The following is a 26,266-nucleotide window of genomic DNA, read 5'->3' on the forward strand; positions in this document are numbered from 1 at the left end:
GTGTGTTATTTGTTGTTTTTGCCTTGCTGCTTTTAATATGATTTCTTTGTGTTTAATTTTTGACAGTTTGATTAATATGTGTCTTGGCGTATTTCTCCTTGGATTTATTCTGTGTGGGACTCTCTGTGCCTCCTGGACTTGATTAACTATTTCCTTTCCCATATTAGGGAAGTTTTCAACTATAATCTCTTCAAATATTTTCTCAGTCCCTTTCTTTTTCTCTTCTTCTTCTGGAACCCCTATAATTCGAATGTTGGTGCGTTTAATGTTGTCCCAGAGGTCTCTGAGACTGTCCTCTGTTCTTTTCATTCTTTTTTATTTTGCTCTGCAGCAGTTATTTCCACTATTTTATCTTCCACCTCACTTATCCGTTCTTCTGCCTCAGTTATTCTGCTATTGATCCCATCTAGAGTATTTTTTATTTCATTTATTGTGTTTTTAATCGATGCTTGATTCATCTTTAGTTCTTCTAGGTCCTTGTTAACTGTTTCTTGCATTTTGTCTATTCTATTTCCAAGATTTTGGATCTGGGAAATAGAATCTTGGATCATCTTTACCATCATTATTCTGAATTCTTTTTCAGGTAGACTGCCTATTACCTCTTCATTTGTTAGATCTGGTGGGTTTTTATCTTGCTCCTTCTCCTGCTGTGTGTTTTTCTGTCTTCTCATTTTGCTTATGTTACTGTGTTTGGGGTCTCCTTTTTGCAGGCTGCAGGTTCGTAGTTCCCGTTGTTTTTGGTGTCTGTCCCCAGTGGCTAAGGTTGGTTTAGTGGGTTGTGTAAGCTTCCTGGTGTAGGGGACTAGTGCCTGTGTTCTGGTGGATGAGGCTGGATCTTGTCTTTCTGGTGGGCAGGTCCACGTCTGGTGGTGTGTTTTGGGGTGTCTGCGGACTTTTTATGATTTTAGGCCACCTCTCTGCTAATGGGTGGTGTTGTGTTCCTGTCTTGCTAGTTGTTTGGCTTAGGGTGTCCAGCATTGTAGCTTGCTGGTCGTTGAGTGAAGCTGGGTGCTGGTGTTGAGATGGAGATCTCTGGAAGACTTTTGCCGTTTGATATTATGTGGAGCTGGGAGGTCTCTTGTGGACCAGTGTCCTGAAGTTGGCTCTCCCACCTCAGAGGCCCAGCACTGACTCCGGGCTCCTCAATTTGGGATGATGTGTTGTCTATTCATGTATTCCACAGATGCAGGGTACATCAAGTTGATTGTGGAGCTTTAATCCGCTGCTTCTGAGGCTGCTGGGAGAGGTTTCCCTTTCTCTTCTTTGTTCTCACAGCTCCTGGGTCTCAGCTTTGGATTTGGCCCCGCCTCTGCGTGTAGGTCGCCGGAGGGCGTCTGTTCTTCGCTCAGACAGGACAGGGTTAAAGGAGCAGCCTCTTCGGGGACTCTGGCTCACTCAGGCCGGGCGGGAGGGAGGGGCACGGAGTGCGGGGCGAGCCTGCAGCGGCAGAGGTCGGCGTGACGTTGCACCAGCCCGAGGCGCGCCGTGCGTTCTCCCAGGGAAGCCGCCCCTGGATCCCGGGACCCCGGCAGTGGCGGGCTGCACAGGCTCCCGGAAGGGCGGTGTGGGCAGTGACCTGCGCTCGCACACAGGCTTCTTGGCGGCGGCAGCAGCAGCCCCAGCGTCCCACGCCCGTCAATGGGCTCCGCGCTTTCAGTCGCGACTCGCGCCCGTCTGTGGAGCCCCTTTAAGCAGCGCTCCTAATCCCCTCTCCTCGCGCACCAGGAAACCAAGAGGGAAGAAAAAGTCTCTTGCCTCTTCGGCAGCTCCAGAGTTTTCCCGGACTCCCTGCCGGCTAGCTGTGGCTCATTAGCCCCCTTCCGGCTGAGTTCTCGCCGCCAGCCCCAGTCCTCTCCCTGCGCTCTGACCGAAGCCCGAGCCTCAGCTTCCAGCGCTGCGCGCCCCGGCGGGCGAGCAGACAAGCCTCTCGGGCTGGTGAGTGCCGCTCGGCACCGATCCTCTGTGTGGGAATCTCTCCGCTTTGCCCTACCCAGGTATGTGGGGGGTTTCTTGCCTTTTGGGAGGTCTGGGGTCTTCTGCCAGCGTTCAGTAGGTGTTCTGTAGGAGTTGTTCCACGTGTAGCTGTATTTCTGGTGTATCCGTGGGGAGGAAGTTGATCTCCGCGTCTTACTCTTCCGCCATCTTACCCGGAAGTCCTATCGGAGATGGTATTTTTAAAAACCCCAAGGGTGTTTGCAATACATCATTGACTGTAAAGATGCAAATTTAAACTCCAGTGTGAAGAAAAATTGTTGGGGGTGCAGCAGAGAGAAAAGAGACGCCTTCACATGCCTCCTAGACCGACATACTCTGGTCTTGGTTATTAGGATTACAACAGACTTGCAGTGTAATCAAAATATAGGCTGAAATCAATACCGCAGGACTGTTGTCAAGGTTAAGTATGTTTTACGATTATCAAGTTTCACTTATAACTCACTAAAGCATCTAAAAGTCGGTCTTGAATAATCACTTCGTAAAGACATCGTATTTCATTCACAGGAATTCTGTGTGATGATTTCTATTCAAGCTAGAATATTATAAAAATTAGCAGCTACTCTTTTTTATTAATTGATGGAAATGAAAACTCAGGTTGGTAAAGAAACATCACTAATATTGTGCTACCTGGTACTCTGAAACTGTATTTGTGTTTTCATATAAATTCACTGCCCTGACAAGCTATTCCAGCCCGTGTATGAGGACTTGCTAGATTCCTGGTGGTGTTCCTCTTGTTTCTTATTCATTGACTTGATCTGTCTAGATCGCTAATCCAGGATTGGGAAACCAGGCAGGAGAATTTAAATTGATGAGTTAACCAACAGAGGTGCAGTGCCTTTTAGTTTATATAGTATTATCTCATTTAACCACATCTCACTCTTAAGAGATAATTACTCTGTATCTATTTTCCAGATGAGAAACAAAATTTACAAACTAATATGTCCAAGGGGACAGAATTCTTAGGAGGTCCCGTCTCCTCTCCCACAGGGGTGACGGTGCTCACTTTGTGCTGGGCACCATTCCGGGCCCTTTGCCTGCATTGATTGATGTCATCCTTATGACGTGTTCCCTGTTTCCGTCACCTTACCTCTTGCAGCTCAGTCCTTTTGACCCTTGGTTGACCCAACCTGGAGCTTAGCCCTCACTCCTTGGTTTCCTGAAACGCGATTCACCCACGTTGATGGCAGAAGATTTCATGAAGGTGATAGCAGGGGAAGGGAAATTCCACGGCACAGCTCAGCTCAGGAGGTATCCTCCAACTGGATCTCAGACATTCTTCGTTCCAGAAGTCCACGAGGTGGCTTGGCTACTGGGAAAGTCCCATATGCCCACCTCTCCCCTGCCCCAGCCTCTTATCCTGCTGGACCTTTTCTCTCCCCTGTATTCTCTTACCTTCTGCAGCATCTTCTGGTTCTAGGTCCCTGCCAGGTAGATTCTATTTACTTTGCTACGAAGAGCAATACATTTTCCTTCACTCTTTAGCACCCTGTTCAGCCGTGAAGAAAGGCTCTTTCTGCAATCAAAACGGCTTATCAGAGGTTTAGCTAAAGCAAAGACGTTTCCTCAGATTCTGCCACCTGATTGGATGGTGGTAATGACAGAAGCAGCGAAGCCTTTGCAAATCAGGGGTTACCTGTTTGGTTGGCACTGACGGAAAACCTACCCCAGGTTAGTCCCTCTATCTAGGTGACCTTGGGTGAATCCCCGGATAATGGCACAGGAATCGGGGTGAATTTTATTAGTGCCATATTGTTATTTGTCTTCCATTATGATGTACAGGAAGAATATTACTTGACAACGAACGATCATACTTTCTAGAAGAACAGTAATTTATACTGTACTTTTCTAGGTTTCTTTGGACCCACCCTGAACAGTTTCATCCACATCCTCATGTACACTTACTATGGCCTTTCTGTGTTTCCATCTATGCACAAGTATCTTTGGTGGAAGAAGTATCTCACGCAGGCTCAGCTGGTATGTCATCCCTCTGTCGGCTTCTCTTCATGTGAAGCATCTGCATGGCCTCAGGCCCAGCCCTGGAGGTCAGAGGCTTTTCTATGTGTGATGAGGCTGCCTGTTTTCCTCTAAAAATGGATTTTTAAGAGTGAAACCTTGTGTGTTAAAACGTCTGTATGAATACTTTTGAAATTAATGCCTGTTTAAGCATTTTTACCTAAATGACTTCAACTGTGATTTTTTCAGGAGAAAATTAATCATGGCCAATTTTATACACTTCCTAATTTCAAACAAGATTTCTGGATAGGACGGTGGGCTGCTTCAGCATTGTCTTGTCTTACCCCTGCACGAGGTAGGGAGTACGGGTAGTCGCTTTCTAACTGCCTGAATGCAGAGTGGTTCCACCCTTGCCGCCCCTGCAGGTGCAGTTCGTGCTCACCGTCACCCACACCATGAGCGCTGTCGTGAGGCCCTGCGGCTTCCCCTTCGGCTGTCTCATCTTCCAGTCTTCTTATATGCTGACGCTGGTCATCCTGTTCTTAAACTTCTATATTCAGGTAAGTTAAATATAAATATTCAACTGTAAAACACTAGACTGTGCACTTCTGCATTTAATTTTACCAATTATTATGGTAGCACAGGCTTGTTGACAAGTAACAGGTGCACCCGGTACACAGTGAAGTCTGCACTCAACTCCTTTCCCTGTGTCCTCCTCCTCAAAGGGTAACCACTGTTAATGGTCTGGTGGGCATTTTGTTAGACGTTTTCCAATGCATGCATGTAGTTTTATCAAAAATATGCATTCGAATCATGCTACCGAAATCTGCCCTCTGAAAGTTAAACACTGTGTACAGTAACACAGATCCAGGAATTCTGTATGAACGGAGGAGAACATGGACTAAATGAACTTAATATTAAACTGTTTCCATGTCATCTACTGCTACACTGTAGACTCACTGTTTATTTGGGGGAAAAAAATTACTTTAAGGCGAACCAGTATGGAAAGGTCCCACTGACTTTTTCTTAAGTGTCATTTTCTTTTTAACTAACTGTTTCAGTGGAAGAGATTTTCAAAATGCAATTTCAAAGCGACTGTTACAAGAGACCTGATGGCAGTGGTAACAGCACAGGCCTCACGTGGTTGTAGATTTTAAATTGCTCTCCTTTGTGGGCTGCGGAAATAGAAAGCTTCATAAGAAAAATGAGAACGTACAGTTTATTCAAAACAGTACTTTTGAAATTGTATTCAACTGTGTTTCTGCTTTGCTGATTTTTTTAGTTTGGGTTGACTTTCAGCAAATGCATAGTAGTTTTACACAGAGGACAACTGTGGGAACTGAACTTCTGACAGCTTTTCAGCTCTTGTGTTTCTGAAACTGGACGGGCAGTGCTTTGTCTTTTGTAAGATATAAAAGCTTCCTTTGAGAATTTCTAAAGAAATAACCATTGAGAGAACCAAACAGAGCCACCACCCAGCCCTGCTGCCCTCACAAAAAATTGCTCAATGTTGCAGGAAGGCGAAGGGATCAGTCACCTTGGTGTTGAAATGTGAAGGGACTTGGTGGCCCAGCAGGGGGCAGTGGCGCTCAGAGCTGTGGCTCCATCTGCTGGTTCAAACGGAGTCTTAGTCCTTTAAAATTGAGTGTATGCTTTTCAGTGTTGACCCTTGTTGATGCTATTGCTTTAAAAAAAAAAAAGTGGGAGGAATATGAGAGAACGCAAATCAAGCCAAAATCCAAGGTTCTAGTACTTTTAAAGTAACCGCATTTTTTCACTTGAACTGTATTTAAAAATTACATCCTTAAATAAGTCATGGTGACTTTAGTTAATAATACTGTAGTTCATCTTTGAAAATCACTAAGAGATTAGATGTTAAAAGTTCTCATCTCAAAAAAAAAAGTTCTGTACCTATATGTGGTGATGGTAAACTAGACTTTGATCATTTCACAATATATACAAATCAAATCATGTTGTACACCTGAACTAACAACGTCGTATGTCACTTGTACCTTGATTTTTTTAAAAGTTCAAAAAAATCATATTCTTTCCAAGTAAGCAACTAATGCAGAATAATTTGAATGCTAATCCCATAAAACTTAATACATAAATACTAACCTGATGTGGATAAGGCGAAGGAAACAACTTTTCATTGTTGGAATTCATGCATCCATCTTGTTTTTACCCTATTATTTTTAACCCAAAGCCTAAAAATTGTCATATTACAAACAAGAATTCTTACTAGAGTAAGTTCAGTACCCAGTGAAGATCATGCATTGTTTCAGACCATATGTCACATTATAGACAAGGTCTTATTAAAAGATCCTTTTCTCTTTCTCTCTTCAACATGTACACAACCAACAGACATACTGGAAGAAGCCAATGAAGAAAGACGGGGAAGACCCACATGCAGGGCAAGAAGTTAAGAATGGTTTTTCCAAAGCCTACTTCACTGCAACCAATGGAATAACAAACAAGAAAGCACAATAAATGTTGAGTAAGACAAAGCATATATAATAGCCTAACAGATTCGCTTGTTTTAAAGCAAAGACAAACGAATTTCTTTCGAGTTTATAAATCATTTGTACCGGGAATGCATTAATAGATTGCTAATAGGTTAATCTGTTGACATGCTTCCATCAGCAGTGACAACTCTGCAGCCCTCAGACCTGGTGCGACTTCTCTCCTTTCCACACTGACCTAACCCCTCACCAGACCCTGTCTTGATAAAGCCTTCTGCACCTGCAAAGCCAGGACCCAGGGAGCACTGTTTCTCACAGCAAGTCTGCAAATAAGGAGTTTTGTTAAAACGTTTAAAACAAAATGTTAATTGTCTTCTAAATACAGGGTACGCTCGCTCTCATCCACCTTCAGCAATAAGTCTCAGTACGTACAGTAGTCAGCCCATTTGTTCCTTTACGAATCAACCCCAGAAAATATTGAAATGGTCACATAAATGGAAAACCCAGCAAAACTTTTCTCTCTTGTCGGTCTCTGGAGTGTCAAATTCCCACAACTACTCCTAATTCTCAACTTAGTGACATGGTAATAAAGTTTGTTTGTTTTTTGTTTTTTTTACTTTGAAGAAAAATCTTCTACTAAACCTTCATAGCTCAGGGGCTTGGGTAGGAGTAGTTCCTCAGTTTTAATTGGGTTTCCTTAATTATTCATATATTCACATCTACCTCCGATGTTCAGGTGCCCCAGGTTAGGATACAGATGCAATGCTCAGTTTTAAAAGCAGGATCTGACTTTGCCTGCCCATTTCCTTTCTGACAAGGACTCGAGTCCAGTGGGCCCTTTTTCTTAGAATGATGTGTCACTGGACTATTAATAAGTCAGAATTAATAGAGCATTGGGGGCAAAATAGACATTGAACTTGCCGACGATTTCTTATGAGCCGCCTCGTGAGTATTACCCCCACATACCTGCTAGCACTCTTTGCAGGTTAAGTTTTTGAAAAGAGGGAAGGGGCTGGGAACGAGCCACAACGAAAAGCGCCAGTTTGGCAAACTCGGCGCTTCCTTTCCCTGCTCCAAGTAACACAGGCTCCACTGAGAAGCACGGGAGCAGAGGAAGGTTAGCAGGACCGTCTCCCTATTAAATTGTCCCAAGAATGGAAACTGAGGGTATTTTCTGAAGATGTGATGAAGATTTATACACTGTAAAATTTTTATACCCTATAAAACAAGATTTGCCAACTTTGACACTTTATCTTCTTTCCTACCTTATTTTAAGAAGTTTTTAGGTCATAACATGGACATCAGAGGCTTAAGTGCCAGAAAGGCATTTTCACCGTTGCCCCAACACGTTACAGTCTGTTTGGGAACGACTTTGTCCTTTTGGGGGCATTTCTTTTTTTATGAGTATTTGGGGAAAAAAATTTTTTTTAACTACAGGAAAACAAAAAAACACACTGACTTCGGTACTGACACATACACTGACGAAACCAACTCTTGTTTCCTGTAAACGCCCCTTGGGATTCTGCTGCACTGAAAGGTGACTGACCTTGGTCCAGTCTTCACGGTGAGGGCATCGTGCCCTGTAGCCCCTTCTCTGCCAGTTGACCCATTTCTACCAAACAGACATCTTCTGTCTGATGCCCCCTTACTCCTGGATCTTTCTAAATAGCTTTTTAAAACTGAGTTGCTTTAGGGTGCTTAATCCCCGCCCGCTTCCATCACATCATACCTGCACGGTTATACGTCTCGTTCTCTCCCAGAAACTCACTTTAAAACAAGGGCTCGCTTCGAGCGTGGCTCAGCACTCCTCTGTGACAAAACCCGCGACAGACTGAGGACGAAGCACCCTGGAGCAGCTGGGCTCTAGTTCAGTTTTAGGTCTCAGACATGAGCTAAAATCTGTTACCAAAGTGCACTCACCGCAGGTAAAAATGAGACTCAGAAGACAGACATCACTGGTCAGTCATTGGCTCCAGCTTATTTTTAATCGTCAGTGAGGCCCTGGGCTCACCACTTGGCCTCATACCTGCAGTTCTGGATGCTTTGATGGGCTTCACATCTGCACAAGGAGGGAAGCATCCTTCAGCCGAAGGAGAAAGCCCAGGCAGCTGGAAGCCTCTCTGATCAAAGGGAAAAAAACTTGGTTAGTTCACACTTTCAAGCTCAAATTTGGCTAGAGGTTTCAGGATGCTTATTTCCAACTTGGTCTTTAATTCTAGAGAAGCTTAATGAAACACTTATTGCCTTAAACCATTCAAGGGCTGGTAAAAAAAAATACAGAGCTATATTAAGTCTTAGTCACAAAATTGAGTCAGGTAAATGTCTTCACCTGTTTCTAAGTGTTACAATTTTAAACAAAATGTTTACTTTTAATGTGATTTTCCTCAAGCAAAGCTTTTTAAAAAATCTGTATAATTTGTTAAAAAAAGAAATGTTTTTCCCCAAATTTCCTTACTCATAGGTATGAAAACATTTAAATGAATATTTTAAGCATATATGTTGCTAATTCCAATTTAAGTAACAAAATGGAATGTTTACTTAATGGAGTTAAATATAGAAATTTCAACCCATTGAAATTATATACTGAACTATTTAGGCATACCGTGCAGGGGGGAAGTCCTCCCCATTAGAGAAGTATTTTTAAGGCAAAATGCTGTTTCCTGTGATGGACAACTAGCCCTTTGTGTAAGAGACCAGGCTAGTTCTTTCCAGTATTTCCATATCATTTTATGTTTCTGGGGACTTCCTTATTTGGAAAATAAGGATATCACTTTTTTGGTTTTCCTTTGAAAATACTTGTATGTTAAGAACATAGTATCATGATTGGGGCAGCCAGGGAGGCAGGAGAAGCCATTTTTCTTTGTAGATAAAAAGCATTCTGTATAATTGTATAATAAATTGATTTGTACACTAAAGTATGTTGTGATTCTTTTTGTTTGGTTCAAAGAAGTTACAATGCGTTCCACATGCTGTTCCAAGTGACCTATTACTCAGGAATTTTTTAAAGTGACATTTTAGCAATTATTTTTAGATGTTTAATTCATTTCAGTAAGCAGGGGGCTTTTATGTAACATTGTTACCTTTACATAGTATTCATATACCAAATTAAACTATTTCAGAAAATGGTCATTCATAAGGAAAAGTTAAGACCAATTAGCTAAGCAGAAGATATAAGGGTTATCACAAAAACCGTTTTACAGGGTAACCCAGGGAGGAGGAGCGCTGGATTGGTGGGAGAGATGAGAGTAGGCACAGACAACATGGCGCCACGCTCTGCAGCCCTGGACTCTCCCGCTGCAGAGTCGGGCAGACAGGAGGCCACCGCAGCTCAGGAGTAGGCATGTGAGCTGAGGCTTGACCTTGGTGAAGCCTGGCAGAGACTTAAGGGCATGGGGCAGATCACAGATTGGCATAGTTGCAGAGAGCAGAGGTTTAGTGGGACGTTGACAACAAACCCACAGAATATGGTACCAAAGGGCTCGACGTCTGCTTATGACGTAGCTGAAAGTCCTGGATCGTAACAAGGATGGGGCAGAATATACTGAAGAGCAGGAGGGGAAGAGGGAGCGGCAGGGTGGCCCTGACGAGGGGAGACTTCACGTTACCTCTGAATGGGGGCTAAGGAGCCTCCCCTTAATCTGCTGGGATTTCATTATTTTAAACAACGGGTGGAACCAATTCCTTAAAGCACAGTAACTGTCGTTGCAAACTAGAAGCTGCTTATACATGATAAACGTTCACCTAAGTAAGTTTTAGTGTCTCCATATAAAGGAAAATTCAGTGTGTTTTTATTATTAAATTTATTATTACTACTTAAATTCATTATTTAGGCTTTCTTCAAAATCAAATTACATTCACATTAAAGAAGAGTTCTACTCCAGGGCAGGTAAAGAAATCATCACTCTTATGACACCTAAACGACACTCCACCTAAAATATCCCTTGACCTTCAGTAACACATGACTTTCAGTCATGGGGAAAAAAAAAAAAAGCTACTGATTTGTAGGTCATTTTTCTGTCTTGAGAAGCTGCGTTGAGGGAACACTGGGATGACACTAAGAGGACAAGTAAATCTGAAAGTCATACCCTCACTGAGCGCTCTGTAAATGCAGTCAGTATGGCTCTTATGGGCAACCCACTGGGAGCCCATTATGACACCATCTGAGGCCAAATCCCACGTGGCAGCCCAGCTGGGGTGAGGCTCAGCACAGCCATGGTCGGCGCTCTCCAAGCTCCAGCACGTACCATGGCATTTGCGTGCACCAGTCTGTTCCCTTGAGATGGGGCAGTGCTCTTGTGCTTGCCAAGTACCACCACGCAGCCTTTTACACTTGACCTGTGAACCTATCTGACCCCGGGAGGGAGGCACCTCACTTCGTGAGATCTGAGCACTGAGAAACAAAAATTCTGCACAGTTTTGCCTGGACTGATGTCATGTACTTCGAGGGAAATGAACTTTCCTGTTGACTGTGACCCCAATGATAAATATTACAAGTGGCAAATGTCTCTGAAAGATTTAAGCCCTCTACCAAAGATAGTCCATGTAGAACTAGCCTTTATTTTTTTTTTAAGGCTAGTTTAATCCTATGGGCTTTGATAGACTCTGCTAGAAATAGTAATGTTCAATTGCAAAGCTCATCAACTCTACCTTCCCAGTGCTGTATACAACACTCGGGATACAGAAGTGACCCAGATGAAATATGTGCCCTTAGAGTTCATAGTCTGGTAACGTAGATGGAGAAACGTTTAATTATAAAATAACAGAAGTACTGAAAACAGCTTACCTCGAAAACTCCCAAAGGAGACAGTGCCTGAGCTGTCTTGATGGCTGAGGAAGTCTCCAAACAGAAGAGGAGGAAACTTTGTCCAAGGAAACTCCAGAGGTTAAACACCCAGGACTCTAATGGGAGTCACGATCCCCTCCGCAATGGTGAGGCACTTCCTCCAGTGCCCCCCACGTGCCAGGCGTCGCACTAGGGTTTGGAATAAAATGGTGCAGAGATCAGACAAGGTCTCTCTGCTCAAAGAGCTCTCGTCCAGTGGGCATCCCCTAGAGGGAAAACGGGGGTTAACACAAAATGGTAAGAATGTGCTGTTTATGCTGTTAAACATGTCAGAATTGAGACTCACCCTCATTCACGTGGGGAACCAAAGATGAATGCTGAGGCCACTGTTTATTCCTGATTCAGCTCACAACACCGTGCTACTACTCCTGGCTCGAGAAAAATGACCAAGACAACAAACACCATCACCGAGTGAGAATAATCACACTTTTGACGTCTATTTGAAGTCTTTTTCTGCTTTTGTTAACCAAAAAAGACAAACGATTGCACTGTTTATTAGTGTCCAAGCTGAGAAGCAGAACCACTAAGTGATACCCACATATATCCCTACAGAACTTGACCTTACACAGCTGTGGGAGTGATTAAGCAGCCTCTGTAAGGCTGTTGTCGTCAGGTCTGATGTTGGAGCTTGAAGCCTACACGGCAGACAGGAAGAGGGGATAGATACGGACTGGGGAAGGCCGAGGGCAAGCCCTGAGCTGGAGCTCCCGAGGACACACTGCCCGCCCAGCTGCCTCTGACCTTGGGGATGAGGGTGACCTGCAAAAGCCAGGGCCTGTGTCACAGAGCTATGCACACACCTGGCCCGGAGGAGGAGCTGACAGAGGGTCAGGGGAAGGCAGAGTAGCTGCAGGCCCAGCATCTGCCCCAGGGCACTGAGGGGAGTCAGCAGACAGGCCACAGGGCACGTGCACACAGAACGGCAAACCCGCTACTCTGCCCTGCAAGCCTCCCACTGGACTCTCTCTGTGGCCCACTCTCACCAGAAAGGTACAGGAGCAGGGATTCTGGGAAATTCAGGTCAGCCTAGCCGACACATTACACAGCCACCATGTCCTGTTATAAACACTTAAAAATGCCTGTGCCACATAAAGAAAAATCCAGTGACCCAATGGAGAAACGAAAAGGCAAGCCCCTAGCTTACCTGAATTCCCGGTAAGAGGAGTTTCAGCCAGTAGTGACCAGTGCTCTGGAATGCAGACGGCATTTGTTTCTCTGTTATCAGGTCAGTAATAATGACCATATCATAAATGGGAGAATCAAATGATTAAATGACCAGAAACATAAGAGCCTGACCAGGTACACCTGGGCCTCCTGCTCCATAGATCCTAGTCCATGTGGCAACAGGTTTTTCCAGCTTTCCTTAACCAAAGGCAAAGCTGAGTTTTTTTCATGTTGGAGATTGCTTTACTTAACATACTAGTTTTCTAGCACCAAAATTCCGAACTGACACTTATTGTCCACATATCCTAACCACTCCGACCCCCTGCCCACCTTTCTGACACACACACACACTTCATTCCTTAGGCTCCTTGGAGAGGTCTCAGCTACACTGGTTTTGAGACACCCTGTATTAGTCAGGAGTCTCCAGAGAAAGAGAACCAATAGGATATACATATAGATATCCTGACTTACAAAATATATGTATAAGTAACTTATAGATGGGGGAGATATATTTTTCAGCAATTGGCTCCCAAAATTGTGGGAGTTGGCACGTGTGAAATCTGCAGGGCTGGCCAACAGGCTGGAAACTCAGGCAGAATTTCTATGCTGCAATCTTGAAACAGAAACTGCTTCTTCCAACAACCTCAGTCTTTGCTCCTTAAGGCCTTCAACTGATTGAACGAGGCCCACCCACTTTATGAGGGTAATCTGCTTTACTCAAAGTCCACTGAGTTAAATGTTAATCACGTCTAAAAACAAAGTTAATTAAACACTTTTACACTCTATAAAGCTTACAACAATATACTATAACAGCTCATTAAAAAAATTTCAAGAAAAATGATGACAAATTGGGGTTGTAAAGATTGCTTTAGGCTGATTAAACTATAAATAAGCTATATTATGTAACTTAATTATATAATGTATAAGCTGGTTTTCAGTCTACAGTCTTTAATTGTACTTATCCAATCATGAGCAAAGTTACTTTGTAGATGGCCTGAACTTATGTAGGTTTCATTTTCCTAAAATAAATTCACTCAACTGTATATACAACTTCATGCACCAGACTTTATTAGAGCATTTAGTAATTACTGAAAGATGAATATTTCTCCTCTGCTAAAGCTGGTAGTTTTGTTAAAGTTCTACAGAAACTAGAATATTTGCAGATCAAATGAAAGAGTAACTATTTCAAAATACAACACCATTTTCATCTGAGCTATGAAAATAAAAGTAAACCCTCCCTTAAAGAGATATACTAAGTAGTATATATACAGATGCTGAGGTTTCCCTGCCCTCAAATAACTTGAAGACACTTCTCAAAAATCAATTTTACTTTAAAAAACTCATTAAAAAAAAGCAAATCACTCCAAGTTGCTAAACATCCTGAATTTCCTACTTTCTGACAAAATTTTAATACAAAAGGTTAACCTCTGTAAACAAATGGACAAACTACCAACATATTACAGACTATTCCAAGTTGACTGGTCTCAGGAATTCCGTTTGGAGTGAATGAGCACAGAGCATTAAGGCACCGCTGCTGTGGCCTGAGGTAGATTTATCTCCTTCCCGTGGCTCAGACTGGTGGAAAAGGAACAGGAGAACAGTAGTTAGTGGAGCCTAAACTATCCGCTTCCTGGTCTCTAGAGCTCAGCACGCCAAAATGAATGTCACTCCTTTTCATTGGCTCCATCCTTAACTCAGATATTCACTGAAGTTGCATCTTACACGGCCACTGGAAGCTAAGGTCAGTCAGTGCAATGGGGGGAAACTGCCCAGGGTCAAAATCCCTCTCAAAATTCTCTTAAACATGTGCTGCTTTCAAGACACACATGCCATCTCCTGACAGTCTAATGCACTAGGTTATTTTTCTCTCTGGTGTTGGAGAAAAGACAGCTATTTCTTGGGTGAAGGACCAGATAAAGTGGCTGGGCTGGCTTTCGGGGCCACCTTGTATGAAAAAAAATGCATGTTGTTAATAACCAGGCTGTCACTGAGCCCAGGTGGATGCTCACACAAGAGGCAGGTAGGAGCTGATGTCAACTGAGGCAACCCAGTCTCCCATCCTCATGCAAACACTAGGGCGCATGCTCATTGAGAAGAATGGCAGACAGAATCACCTGTGCAATTTATTTCTCCATTCTTCCCTGTGTTCAGCACGTTTAATTTAGGCATGACTGACATGACCGGTTACCTATCCAACAGCTGTTCTCCCCTCTTCCTTATCAACAGAACCCCACTTTGCGGGAGGACAGTAATATGCTCAGTTAGATTCTTGCCACCCCAGATTCCCTTGTAACTAGGGAGGTTTACGTGACTCAACAAGATGGAGACAAAAGTCTACTGGTTTGAAAAAAAAAAAAAAGGTCATAAAGAACCTAGGGGCAAGACGGGAATAAAGACACAGACCTACTAGAGTATGGACTTGAGGATATGGGGAGGAGGAAGGGTAAGCTGGGACAAAGCGAGAGAGTGGCATGGACATATATACACTACCAAACGTAAGGTAGATAGCTAGTGGGAAGTAGCCGCATAGCACAGGGAGATCAGCTCCGTGCTGTGTGACCACCTAGAGGGGTGGGATAGGGAGGGTGGGAGGGAGATGCAAGAGGGAAGAGATATGGGAACATATGTGCATGTATAGCTGATTCACTTTGTTGTAAAGCAGAAACTAACACACCATTGTAAAGCAATTATACTCCAATAAAGATGTAAAAATAAATAAATAAATAAATAAATAAGTTGCTATAATAATAATTTTAAAAAAAGTCTATTGGTTTGGCTTCCATGAAAACTGTTTCCCTAATTTAAAAAAAGGGGGAGAAGGACTACCCTGGCGGTCCAGTGGTTAAGACTCCACACTTCCACTGCAGGGGGCATGGCTTTGATCCCTTCTTGGGAAACTAGGATCCCACGTGCCACGTGGCACAGCCAAAAAAAAAAAAAAGGGAGAATAGATTCTAGTGGCACACATGTTTTACCAAATCCTTCACCCATCCCCTTCTCCCTGCCTGGAGTATAGAAGACATGCTTAGAAGCAGAGCTGCCATCCTGTGACCAAGAAGCCCAAAGCCACACGAAGGATGGCAAAGCAGAAGGCGAAAAGAACCTGGGTCCCTAACGACCACTTAAAGCTGCCATTTCAGCCCTCAGGGCTGCTGCTTTACAGGGTTAAAATTAAATCCCTATTTGGTTTAGCCGCTGGAGTCTGATTTCTCTTACATATGACCAACTATAACACGTGCATTTAATTCGCATTTGATCCGATTCCCCACTAGGGCTGGAATTCTATTCTTGGCCCAGATGAGTCTTTTACCCATATCCTCTTTTACTACTATTCTGATCTGGAGATTTGTTATTTTTGTTTCCCCCAAATAAAATAGCAATGTCTTCCTGATAATGAAAGTCATTCAAGATATAGGTACAAGGGTATTCACTACAGATTTATTTGAAATAATAATTTAAAATAATCTGAATGTTCATCAATAGGAAATCACATGTATAAGTTATAGTAGGCCCATAAGCTAGAATACTTTACAGTTATTTAAAAAATTAGCAGATCCTTACTACTGACTTGGAAAGGAATCCTACTTCTGTTACTGAGAGAACAAAGGAAGAACAATACTCATAATATTTAGTATATCATTTGTCACTTAAAATATACATAATTAAACTTATAAAGAGATTTGTATATATCCTTACATAAACATAAAGAAAATATCTAGAAGAACATATACTAAACAGTAAGGCGATAGTTCTCTCTGGATCATAGAGAAGAGGGAGGGTTAGGGAGAGGGGGAAAAGTTCACTCTAACTTTACAAATGTTATGCTGTTTGAGTTTATTACACAAAAGTAATTTGTATCTTGCACTAAATTCTAAAAATATAGAACAGCCTCTATAGAAAGTAATGTCACCTAAAATGTCACCACACAGAAATAACCACAGATGACATTTTGATGAATATCTTCGAGAATCTAGACCTCTTATTACATATGCATGTACCCACACGCTCTCATCCTCTGCAACACCACCCCATCCTTGGACAATTCTTTCTCGCCTTCTTTTTTTTTTTTTCCTTTTTATACATTTATTTATTTTATTTATTTATTTTTGGCTGAGTTGGGTCTTCGTTGCTGCGCACGGGCTTTCTCTAGTTGCGGTGCGTGAGCTTCTCATTGCAGTGGCTTCTCTTGTTGTGGAGCACATGTTCTTGGCACACGAGCTTCAGTAGTTGTGGCTCGTGGGCTCTAGAGCGCAGGTTCAGTAGTTGTGGCACACGGGCTCAGTAGTCGTGGCTTGCAGGTTCAGTAGCTGTGGCGCACAGGCTTTGTTGCTCCGTGGCACATGGGATCTTCCTGGACCAGGGCTTGAACCCGTGTTCCCTGCAGTGATGGGTGGATTCGTAACCACTGCGCCACCAGGGAAGCCCTCTCGCCCTCTTCTGCTGGCTTCCTGTCCCTTATCAAACTTCAACACACTGAAGCAGCCCGAGAATTCTGTCCTGGGACAACTGCTCTCTATAACTGGTCCCTAAGTCAACTCATCCAGTCTCATGCTCAAGCCCCTCTGCCGTGAGTTTCAGTCCTGGACATCCAGTTACCCACCTGACAACTCCATCCAGACGCTGAAGTCGCAAATCAGATGTATGTGTCAAATCAAGTCTTCAATATCTATCCATATCCTCCCTCCTCCCCTACCCATAAAACCAGACCTTTCCTAGTCTTCACTATTTCCTTACATGACACCGATTTCCACCTCGCTGCTCAAGCCCCAAGCTGGAAGTTGCCCTTAATCCTGCTGTTTCCCCACCCACCACATCTAACCCACCAGCAACCCTTCCAGCTCCATGTGCCCCGGCACCTTGATCTGACTCCCCACACCAACACACACACCCCCTTGAGAATGGACAGTCCTTTACTTTTATCCCTTTCATTGCAATTAGAATCTAATCCAGTGTCCTAATGGTGGCCTGCAGGGCCCTAGGTGACCACCAGCACCACACACCCGCCTTCTGACCTCATCTTATACCGCTACACCCTCACTCCTTTTGTTTGGCCCTCACTGAATTCCTAGAACATACCAAGCTGCTTACGGCCTCGGACATCCTGTCCATTTCCTCCAAAGTGCTCTTGCCCCACTCCCCAACCAGGGCTCCATCTCACCCATCAAGTCTGAACTCAAATTTCACTTCCTTCGGAAGGTTTGACTTGACTCTCCTCTTTCCATACTATCAGATTCTCTCACCTCACACTTTTTTCCTTCTTAGCCTTTACCACTATCATGAATTCTTATCTGTTTAATTGTTTACCATCTACCTTCCTACTAGAATGTACTGCCTATGAGGTCGAGGACCTCTTGCCTATTGTTCTACCTCCAGGATCTAAGACAGTACCTGGTACCTAAAAGACTCAACAGTTCATTGAGTGAGTGAACATATGAACATACGCACCCTCGTCTAACATTAAAAACAGATGCGGAGGGGCTTCCCTGGTGGCGCAGTGGTTAAGAATCTGCCCGCCAATGCGAGTTACACGGGTTCGAGCCCTGGTCTGGGAAGATCCCACGTGCCGCGGAGCAACTAAGCCTGTGCGCCACAGCTACTGAGCCTGCGCTCTAGAGCCCGCGAGCCACAACTACTGAGCCCGTGTGCCACAACTACTGAAGACTGCACGCCTAGAGCCCGTGCTCCACAATAAGAGAAGCCACCACAATGAGAAGCCCACGCACCACAACAAAGAGTAGCCCCCGCTCGCCACAACTAGAGAAAGCCCGCGCGCAGCAATAAAGACCCAATGCAGCCAAAATTAAAATAAATTTATTTTAAAAAAGTGTAAATTGGTACAATCTTTAAAAAAAAAGTGGGATTTTGTTATAGAAGCTGCTTTGCAACAAGCTTTTACTTTTTACTCATGTTGAACACCTTTCAAGTCAATATAATCTAAGTCATTCTTTTTGATGGCAACATGGTATATCACATGAATGTATCAATCTATCTACTTAACCAAACACTAGCTGGACATCTAGACACCTTCCAATATCTCCCTAGTAGAGTAGTTTGTAATACATATTGGTCTACGTGTCTTTGCACAGTCCGATTTCATCTTTAAGGTCATTTCCTAGAAGTGAAATGACTGCTGTGTCAGAAATCTCAAATCACAACTTTGGACACTGAAGGAGTTTTTTGAAAATCACCCACTTCATTTACTCTCAAATAAAATGAAACGGAACACACGTTTTCAAAAGAGAAATACTAAATTCTTTAAGGTAAATGAAATTGCATTCTTTTTTTTTTTTTTTTTCCGGTATGCGGGCCTCTCCCTGTTGTGGCCTCTCCCGTTGCGGAGCACAGGCTCCGGACGCAGCGGCCATGGCTCACGGGCCCAGCTGCTCCGCGGCATGTGGGATCTTCCCGGACCGGGGCACGAACCCATGTCCCCTGCATTGGCAGGTGGACTCTCAACCACTGCGCCACCAGGGAAGCCCCCTGAAATTGCATTCTTATTAAAATGTATTTGGATATAGTCTACTTAGGGAATCTAATTCCGACCTCTAGCTTGAAGAAAATCTCAAAGTTGATATCTGCTCAACAAGCACCGTTATTAAATGCTGTAGGAATGAACAAGATAGTATTCAAAGAATCGAGCTGGGTGGGAGGGTGGCTGTCCTTAAGTGACTGTGTCCAGAAACAGAAGAGGTGGCAGTTGCTGTATACATTCCATATTTATTTACTCGGTGGGCCTGACAACACTGCCAGAAAGCTCTTGGAGTGGTAGCCCCACGAGCCACTGGCCCATCTGGGAAGCATTAGGGATCACAGTGGCAATTCTATAAACTCCCTCCTTTAAAAGTGTCTCAGAGTCAATCCTGTCTGGTTTCAAATCCCTCTTTTCCTTCGTAACTGCCAAAAGACAGCCGTTGTCACCCACCCTGTCATCCATTCTCACCAGCTGCTGGTTGTACATCTCCTCCTTTGCCCCAATCTACTCCCTTTCCCCACCCTCCTGAGCTCTTCCTCTCTAGCCCCTACAACTCAACCTCTTGGCAACAAATTCCCCCAAATCCTCAGCCTCTTCCTGGAAGAAAATATCTCCTTGCCTCCTTCTTTTAACTAAAATGTGACTGACTTCTGATGGGACCACCCGTGATCATAAGTGAGATTATTCCATGGGTCTCTCTGCAATTTTTCTTGTTTTGGTATTGCAATGCAAGATTCATTTTTTAAAAATTGAGAATTTTTATTCTCCTATGTGCTAGAATACTTTCAACAACACTAAAGTTATCCCTCTTTAAAGGACCGGTAGAATTCCTCTGTGATGCAATCTGGACCACACACATGTTTGTAGGGAAGTTCTTTAACAACTTTACTTCTTCTATGAATGTTTGCCTATGTTCTCACATCTGTTTAGAAGTCTGTTGTATTACATTGTATTTTTCTGGAAAACTGTCCATTTTTCCAGGTTCTCATAAAAACTTGGAGGTGTGTGGACAACTGAAAGTTAAAATGTTAACGAATGAGCTCTAGGTTCTGCTCCAACCACACAACCCTCCCCAGTCTTCCTTCTCTAGGTGGCAGCGCCATCCAATTGCTAGAAGACAGCAACCTAGGAGGCGTATCCCTAACTCTCCTTGCTTTACCTACTGCTTCCATCTGTCAGTGATTTACTAATTCCAGCTCCCAAACGCATCTGGAATCTCTCCATTTCTCACCCTCTCCAAAGGCCTCCAGTCAAGCTCTCCTCCTTTACTCTTCCCTCTTCCAATCAATTTCCAACATAGCAACTAGAAAGATTTTCTTAAAATATAAATCAGACTATATCACCATCATACCCAATGCCTTTGCTCAAACCCATCCATATTTTCCTTCACCCTTAGTATAAAATTCAAACTCCTCAGCATGGTCACAGAGGGCTTCCCTGGTGGCCCAGTGGTTAACACTCCACTCCACCTGCCAATGCAGGGGACACGGGTTCGAGCCCTGGTCCGGGAAGATCCCACATGCCGCGGAGCAACGAAGCCCATGCACCACAACTACTGAGCCTGCGCTCTAGAGCCCACGAGCCACAACTACTGAAGTCTGCGTGCCTAGAGCCCGCGAGCCACAACTGCTGAGCCCGCGTGCCTAGAGCCCGTGCTCCGCAACAAGAGAAGTCACCGCAATACGAAGCCTGCGCACCACAACAAAGAGTAGCCCCCGCTCGCCGCAACTAGAGAAAGCCCGCGCACAGCAACGAAGACCCAATGCAGCCATAAATAAATAAACAAACAAACAAACATGATCACAGAGAGTCGGTCATGCACCCAGCTTCATTTCAAGTAACTGTCCCCCTTATACTACTATGATCCAAGAACTTTCAGTTTCTCAAAGATGTCAAAGTTCTAGTGTGAACCTTTGGGACCCCTAAGGAGACTATGTTTCCAAAGGTTCTATGAGGTCAAAACTATTTTGGTAGTAATGTTACTAGTACTAAGACATTATTTGCTTTCTTCATTCTTCCTCTCTCACAAATGTTCAGTGGTGTTTTCTAGGGGCCACGTGTTGTGTGGTGTAACAACGATTGAATCCAGAAGCATATATAAAGTCTTCTATTAAGCCAGACATTAAAGAGATTTGCAAAAACATAAAACAATGCTACTCTTCTCAAATTTGTTTTGAAAAGTCTGATTATTTTTCCTAAGTCTGTTATTTACATCAGTATGTAATGATTTATTACTGTTATTTTAAAATAAATACATTAAAAAACTCAGTCTCAATTTTTAATGTGGAAAATATTCACAGATATAACCCACAAAGCAAAAGCTCTCTGGGGATCCTCAATAAATTTTAAAAGTGTTAGGAGATCTTACTCCAACCAGTTTGAGAACCATTCATAACCAACCATGGGCATTCAGTGAAGAGATTTTAAATGGATATCCAGGGCTTCCCTGGTGGCGCAGTGGTTGGGAGTCCGCCTGCCGATGCAGGGGACACGGGTTCGTGCCCCGGTCTGGGAGGATCCCACATGCCGCGGAGCGGTTGGGCCTGTGAGCCATGGCCGTTGGGCCTGCGCGTCCGGAGCCTGTGCTCCGCGGCGGGAGAGGCCACAACAGTGAGAGGCCCGCATACAGCAAAAAAAAAAAAAAAAAAAAAAAAATGGATATCCACTTTCATCATGTATAATGGTACATGGAAGACGATGTGTGTATGAAAGGACTTTGAAAGTCTATAGACTGTGCTGTCATTATTATTCATTATGTTAACTGGAGTAAACAGCAGAAAGGCTAACTCAAATTTTGACAGTTTTTGTTGTTCTGGTTTGAAATACATGATGTGATCAGAATTATACCCTTTTGGGGACTTCCCTGGCGGACCAGTGGTTAAGACTCTGAGCTTCCAATGCAGGGGGCGAGGGTTCGATCCCTGGTCAGGGAACCACATGCTGCACGGTGCGGCCAAAAATAAATTTAAAAAAAAATTTTTTTTTTTTGCAGTACGCGGGCCTCTCACTGTTGTGGCCTCTCCCGTTGCGGAGCACAGGCTCCGGACGCACAGGCTCAGCGGCCATGGCTCACGGGCCCAGCTGCTCCGCGGCATGTGGGATCTTCCCAGACCGGGGCACGAATCTGTGTCCCCTGCATTGGCAGGCAGACTCTCAACCACTGCACCACCAGGGAAGCCCAATAAATATTTTAAAAGGAAAAAAAGAATAATATCCTTTTTAAAACCACGTGACTTACATTTCTGTGATAAAAGCTGATGCTCAACTGGTAGAGAAAGCTTTACCCATTATAACTTTATATAGGGATCCCTTTTGATTCAAGCAGGAAGCAAACACTAGAATTTCTCCTAGGGCACAGGCAGTGAAGTGAAGGGCTCCACTCTCCATTCCCCAGCTCCCTACACTCTAGGAAGAGGAGCAGTGGTCCAAATGGATAGAAGCAGCAGCCTCAGATTAGAACTGACTCATCAGAGCGAAAGGAACGTGCAGCAAGATAAACCCACGTGTTGTTTTAAAATACATACATGTTTAAAATATTTACATATATATAAGGTGTATAGAATATATTCTTTCAAGAACACAATTCAGTTTAAATGAAAATCAACTGTTCATACAGAAACCTCTATATTTTTCTTAAAATCTATTTTAATTTTTCTAAATATTGCTTAAAAAGAAAATACTTTGTAACAAAAAGCACTGAAATTTGGATGATCCTGTTTATGCTTTTCAAAATGTATACTTCCTGAGCGATATCCCAAGCCACGCCCTGTGCCCAGAGAGTGCTACGGAAGTGGCTGGTTAGAAAAGATGCAGCTAATTAGCTACTTACGTAAGGTTTTACCAACATCAACCGCTCACGCTCTAGCTAAATACCTCATACTTCAACTAAGATACTTCTAGAAAGAATGCTTGTTCAAAAAATAAATAAATAAATACCTCAGCAGCTGCAGATCACAGAATGATTTCAGATCATCAGACTGTTTCCCCCAAAATTCCTAAAATTGAACAAAAGTTTGGTTGGTTGAAGCAGTTGACAGTTACTCTACCCAGGAACAGATCCTCTTAAGTCAAAGAGAATGTTCCAAACATTGAATGTTCCAAAAAGAACTTACCAGAACATCCTCCTCAAGGCGTTGCAGACCCCCAATATCCTTCTCAAGGTTGCTCAGTTCTTGAAGAACAGAAGTGTGAAACTGTTCTAGTTTATTCAGTCTGAAAAAAAAACAAAAGCAACGAATTTCACTGGGACCGCTTGGATGTGACACAAGACCTTCTTAATCTGATTGCAAAGATACTTCATATTTTTCTCTAGACGCTTCTTGTCTTAAAAATACACGTCTCCTTTCTCTTCTTTCCCCTTGGAAATGTTGTTTGTGAGGGATCCCAAGTCCATACATTTGTTTTGAACCCGACACTTACCTGCACAGATGGATCTGGTTTAAAAGCTTTATTAGGCAATCTGGCGCTTGCTTTGCAGTTTCTGAATAAAGTGGGCTCCTTCTGTACCTAAGCTAAACCATACAATAACAAAATGAGCACGTCTGGGTTAAACGTAACTACCCAAATCGGGTGTGGGCTTTGTATTTAAAAGATGCTGCCTGCACATAATATTCACAGCAAACATTATCACTAAAGAACTGTAATAAGACACCGTGCCACACACTTCGTGTATTACCTCAGGTTTGATACCCGTAAAGGACAATAAGCTAAAAATAGTAAAACTTATGTTCATGCTATTGATACACATACTGAATATCATGAACAAATTTCCATGATAAATTATCTTACACTGGTACTGCGGAAAATAAGATTGGAGATCTTCCAAGTTAGTTCAATGAATCTATGTTAGGGTATGATACTTTTCTCAAATGTGCCAATACATAACTCAGTAGGGATCTATAAACAGTAGGACAAAATGGAGGGGATGGAAGTGGTTTCAAAGTTCACCTTGCAGGCAAGGTGTTGTGACAGCCTGTATGTGCGGTGTCTCAATTGGCCACCACTCAGCTGACCACCTGCCCACAGTCACCTCCTTCTTTGTCCCAGACATGTCTCTCATCCACATGGTCCCCCCGCCTTCTCTTGTCTATCACTGTGACCAAATCACTGCTTCCTGGTTGTCCAGTTTTCTGAGAATGCAATCAACAAAACCAAACCTCTCCATATAGGTCCATCTGGTCCCATAGTAGCAAATGGACATGGAATAGCTGTCTTAATATAAACCACAATTCACAAAGGCACTAAATTCAGTGACCACAGCTAAGACAAACCTACCTCCCCAGAGACTCAGGGACACCTTCACACAGGAAGGATAACAATGGTGTTAATGAATATGAACCTGTTACTTTAAACACATAAAGAGCTAGCCTTTCATTTTTAGTGGACCATTACCTCATATTTTCTTTTCAGTTCTCTAGTGAAGTTTTCAAAGGTGGTGATCAATGCAGAACCTTTCAAGTTCTCTGGAATAACTTTTAAGGATGAAGCAGAAATGCCTTCTGAACAAGAAGAATAGAACATTAAATAAAACTAACAAAGGTCTCAAAATAGGTGTGCTCAGTCCACCCGCTGCCCAGAGCGTGGACAGTCATCTGGAAGCACAGATGCGATCCACAGAAGCCCCACTGGCTGCCTGGCTGTGACTGCAGCAGGGCTGACTCTGGCCGTGACCCACCAGGCCAGCTTGAGTCAAGAGTCCTCGGCGGATGCTTCATGCTGCTTCCCACTAAAACTCACTCTCTGGCAATTGCTCATTTCATCCAAACTTTCCCAGCACTTTAAATCAGAGCAACTGATAGTACATCCAAGAAGCAGGCTGAGGTGTTGTAAGAGGCTTTTAGGAGGATGTGACGGGTAGGGCATTTCTAGGGGCAATGCTGGCATAACAGCTTCTGGGTGCCAAGGAGTTTTACAAGGGCTCATGAGGGGTCTGGCACTGTTCTAAGGGATTTGTATGTATCAACTCATTTAATTCTCACAAAATCCAAGTGAGATAGGCACTGTTAATGCCCACTTTTAACACAGATATCACATAACTGGTGCAAGCTCACACTGACAGCTCCAGGATTGGAACCCAGGCTGCCTGGCTCCTAACCACAGCCCTCTAGTACCTTAGGGCTTCCAAATTTGCCTTCTTGGAGCCTTTTGTTTCAAAGTATCATAGTGTCACTCATCCAGAAGGCTAACGCCACATATGCAGCCTTTTCAGATCAGTCTCCTTCATTTGTACAGAGTGGACATTTTTAACTCAAAAATTTAGCTAATAATCATCACCTAAAACAGAGACCTGTAAGTTTAAGAACACCTAGGCCCTGAAAATTGCCACTAAGAGTTAAGAGGCAGAAATCAAATTACCAGGAGGAGACAGTGCTTGCCTTTATCTACAATTTGGGCAGCAATGCACTTGTCTCTGAAAGGACAAAGTGCTTAGTTTTTAGGGTCCTGCAGCTACTATGATCTTAAAACTGTAACTGCCTTGTATTTCACATTGGGACATTCAGTGCTTACACATTTGCCACATTGTTGCTTGACCGGCTGGCTGGGTGCACAATGTTACCTGCCAAGTCTGTTTCTTCTGCCACTGAGGAAGGGCCTCCTGGAGCATCACCTTCTTCCAATCGCGACTGTTTCCACTCCGCGAAATGACCCTCTGCTGTGTCTGAAGGCAAGAGCAGTTCACTGATAACCACACACACGTTTCTTGGGTCCTAAATTTATCTCGCTCTTTTTGCCAGTTAGTATCTAGCCTTGATGAGCAGCAAGCGAAACTCATCCCCTACTTGTTACAAGTTGCTTATCATGTGGCACGTTGACTAAGAACAACAGAAGTATCAAAGCACTAAGTCTACTGGTGCCTGGAAGAGGACCCACGGGAACGTGCAGCCCTTTGATGAGCTCAGTTACATTCAGGAACACTCCCCTGAGCAGGATACAGGCTGCGTGCATCAAACAAAAAGCAGTAATGGTTGGCATCAAAACCACTTCCAGGGCTTCCCTGGTGGCGCAGTGGTTGGGAGTCTGCCTGCCGATGCAGGGGACACAGGTTCGTGCCCCGGTCCGGGAAGATCCCACATGCCGTGGTGGGGCCCGTGAGCCACGGCCGCTGAGCCTGCGCGTCCGGAGCCTGTGCTCCGCAGCGGGAGGGGCCGCAACAGTGAGAGGCCCGCGTACCGCAAAAAACAAAAACAAAAACAAAAAAACACCACTTCCAGGGCTCTGGGCTAAAGAGCAAAAGGTGGCGAGGTTTCCAGGCCGACTGGCCCTTGGAAGCTCATCGGATCACCCCGCGGAGGGCGCCACCTACTGGTGACACAGGAGCTTCAGCCCCGAACTGAGAGCTGCCTCATAAAGGAGCTCATCTTGGGTTCTCGCTAGCTC

General features: G+C 43.8%; 2 protein-coding genes across 2 annotated transcripts in view; one reads left to right on the forward strand and one right to left on the reverse strand.

Moving 5' to 3' along the window:
* The window catches only part of ELOVL2 (ELOVL fatty acid elongase 2), a 64,195-nt gene extending 57,719 nt beyond the window's left edge, over positions 1 to 6,476 (forward strand). Inside the window, exons 6-8 of the mRNA XM_081245742.1 lie at positions 3,845 to 3,969; positions 4,374 to 4,508; positions 6,313 to 6,476. Coding sequence (XP_081101868.1) covers positions 3,845 to 3,969; positions 4,374 to 4,508; positions 6,313 to 6,438 — 386 coding nt within the window. The 3' untranslated portion in view covers positions 6,439 to 6,476. The remainder of the gene's footprint in view (positions 1 to 3,844; positions 3,970 to 4,373; positions 4,509 to 6,312) is intronic.
* A 16,166-nt stretch (positions 6,477 to 22,642) lies between these two features.
* Positions 22,643 to 26,266, reverse strand: part of SYCP2L (synaptonemal complex protein 2 like) — a gene marked incomplete at its 5' end in the record, with an annotated part of 55,182 nt that continues 51,558 nt past the window's right edge. The window contains 5 exons of the mRNA XM_081247416.1: positions 22,643 to 22,884; positions 23,002 to 23,101; positions 23,309 to 23,400; positions 24,281 to 24,387; positions 25,446 to 25,547. Of these exons, the coding sequence (XP_081103542.1) occupies positions 22,786 to 22,884; positions 23,002 to 23,101; positions 23,309 to 23,400; positions 24,281 to 24,387; positions 25,446 to 25,547 (500 nt within the window). The 3' untranslated portion in view covers positions 22,643 to 22,785. The remainder of the gene's footprint in view (positions 22,885 to 23,001; positions 23,102 to 23,308; positions 23,401 to 24,280; positions 24,388 to 25,445; positions 25,548 to 26,266) is intronic.

Source organism: Mesoplodon bidens, assembly GCF_964165515.1.
Source record: "Mesoplodon bidens genome assembly, chromosome: 10".
Taxonomy (NCBI): domain Eukaryota; kingdom Metazoa; phylum Chordata; class Mammalia; order Artiodactyla; family Ziphiidae; genus Mesoplodon; species Mesoplodon bidens.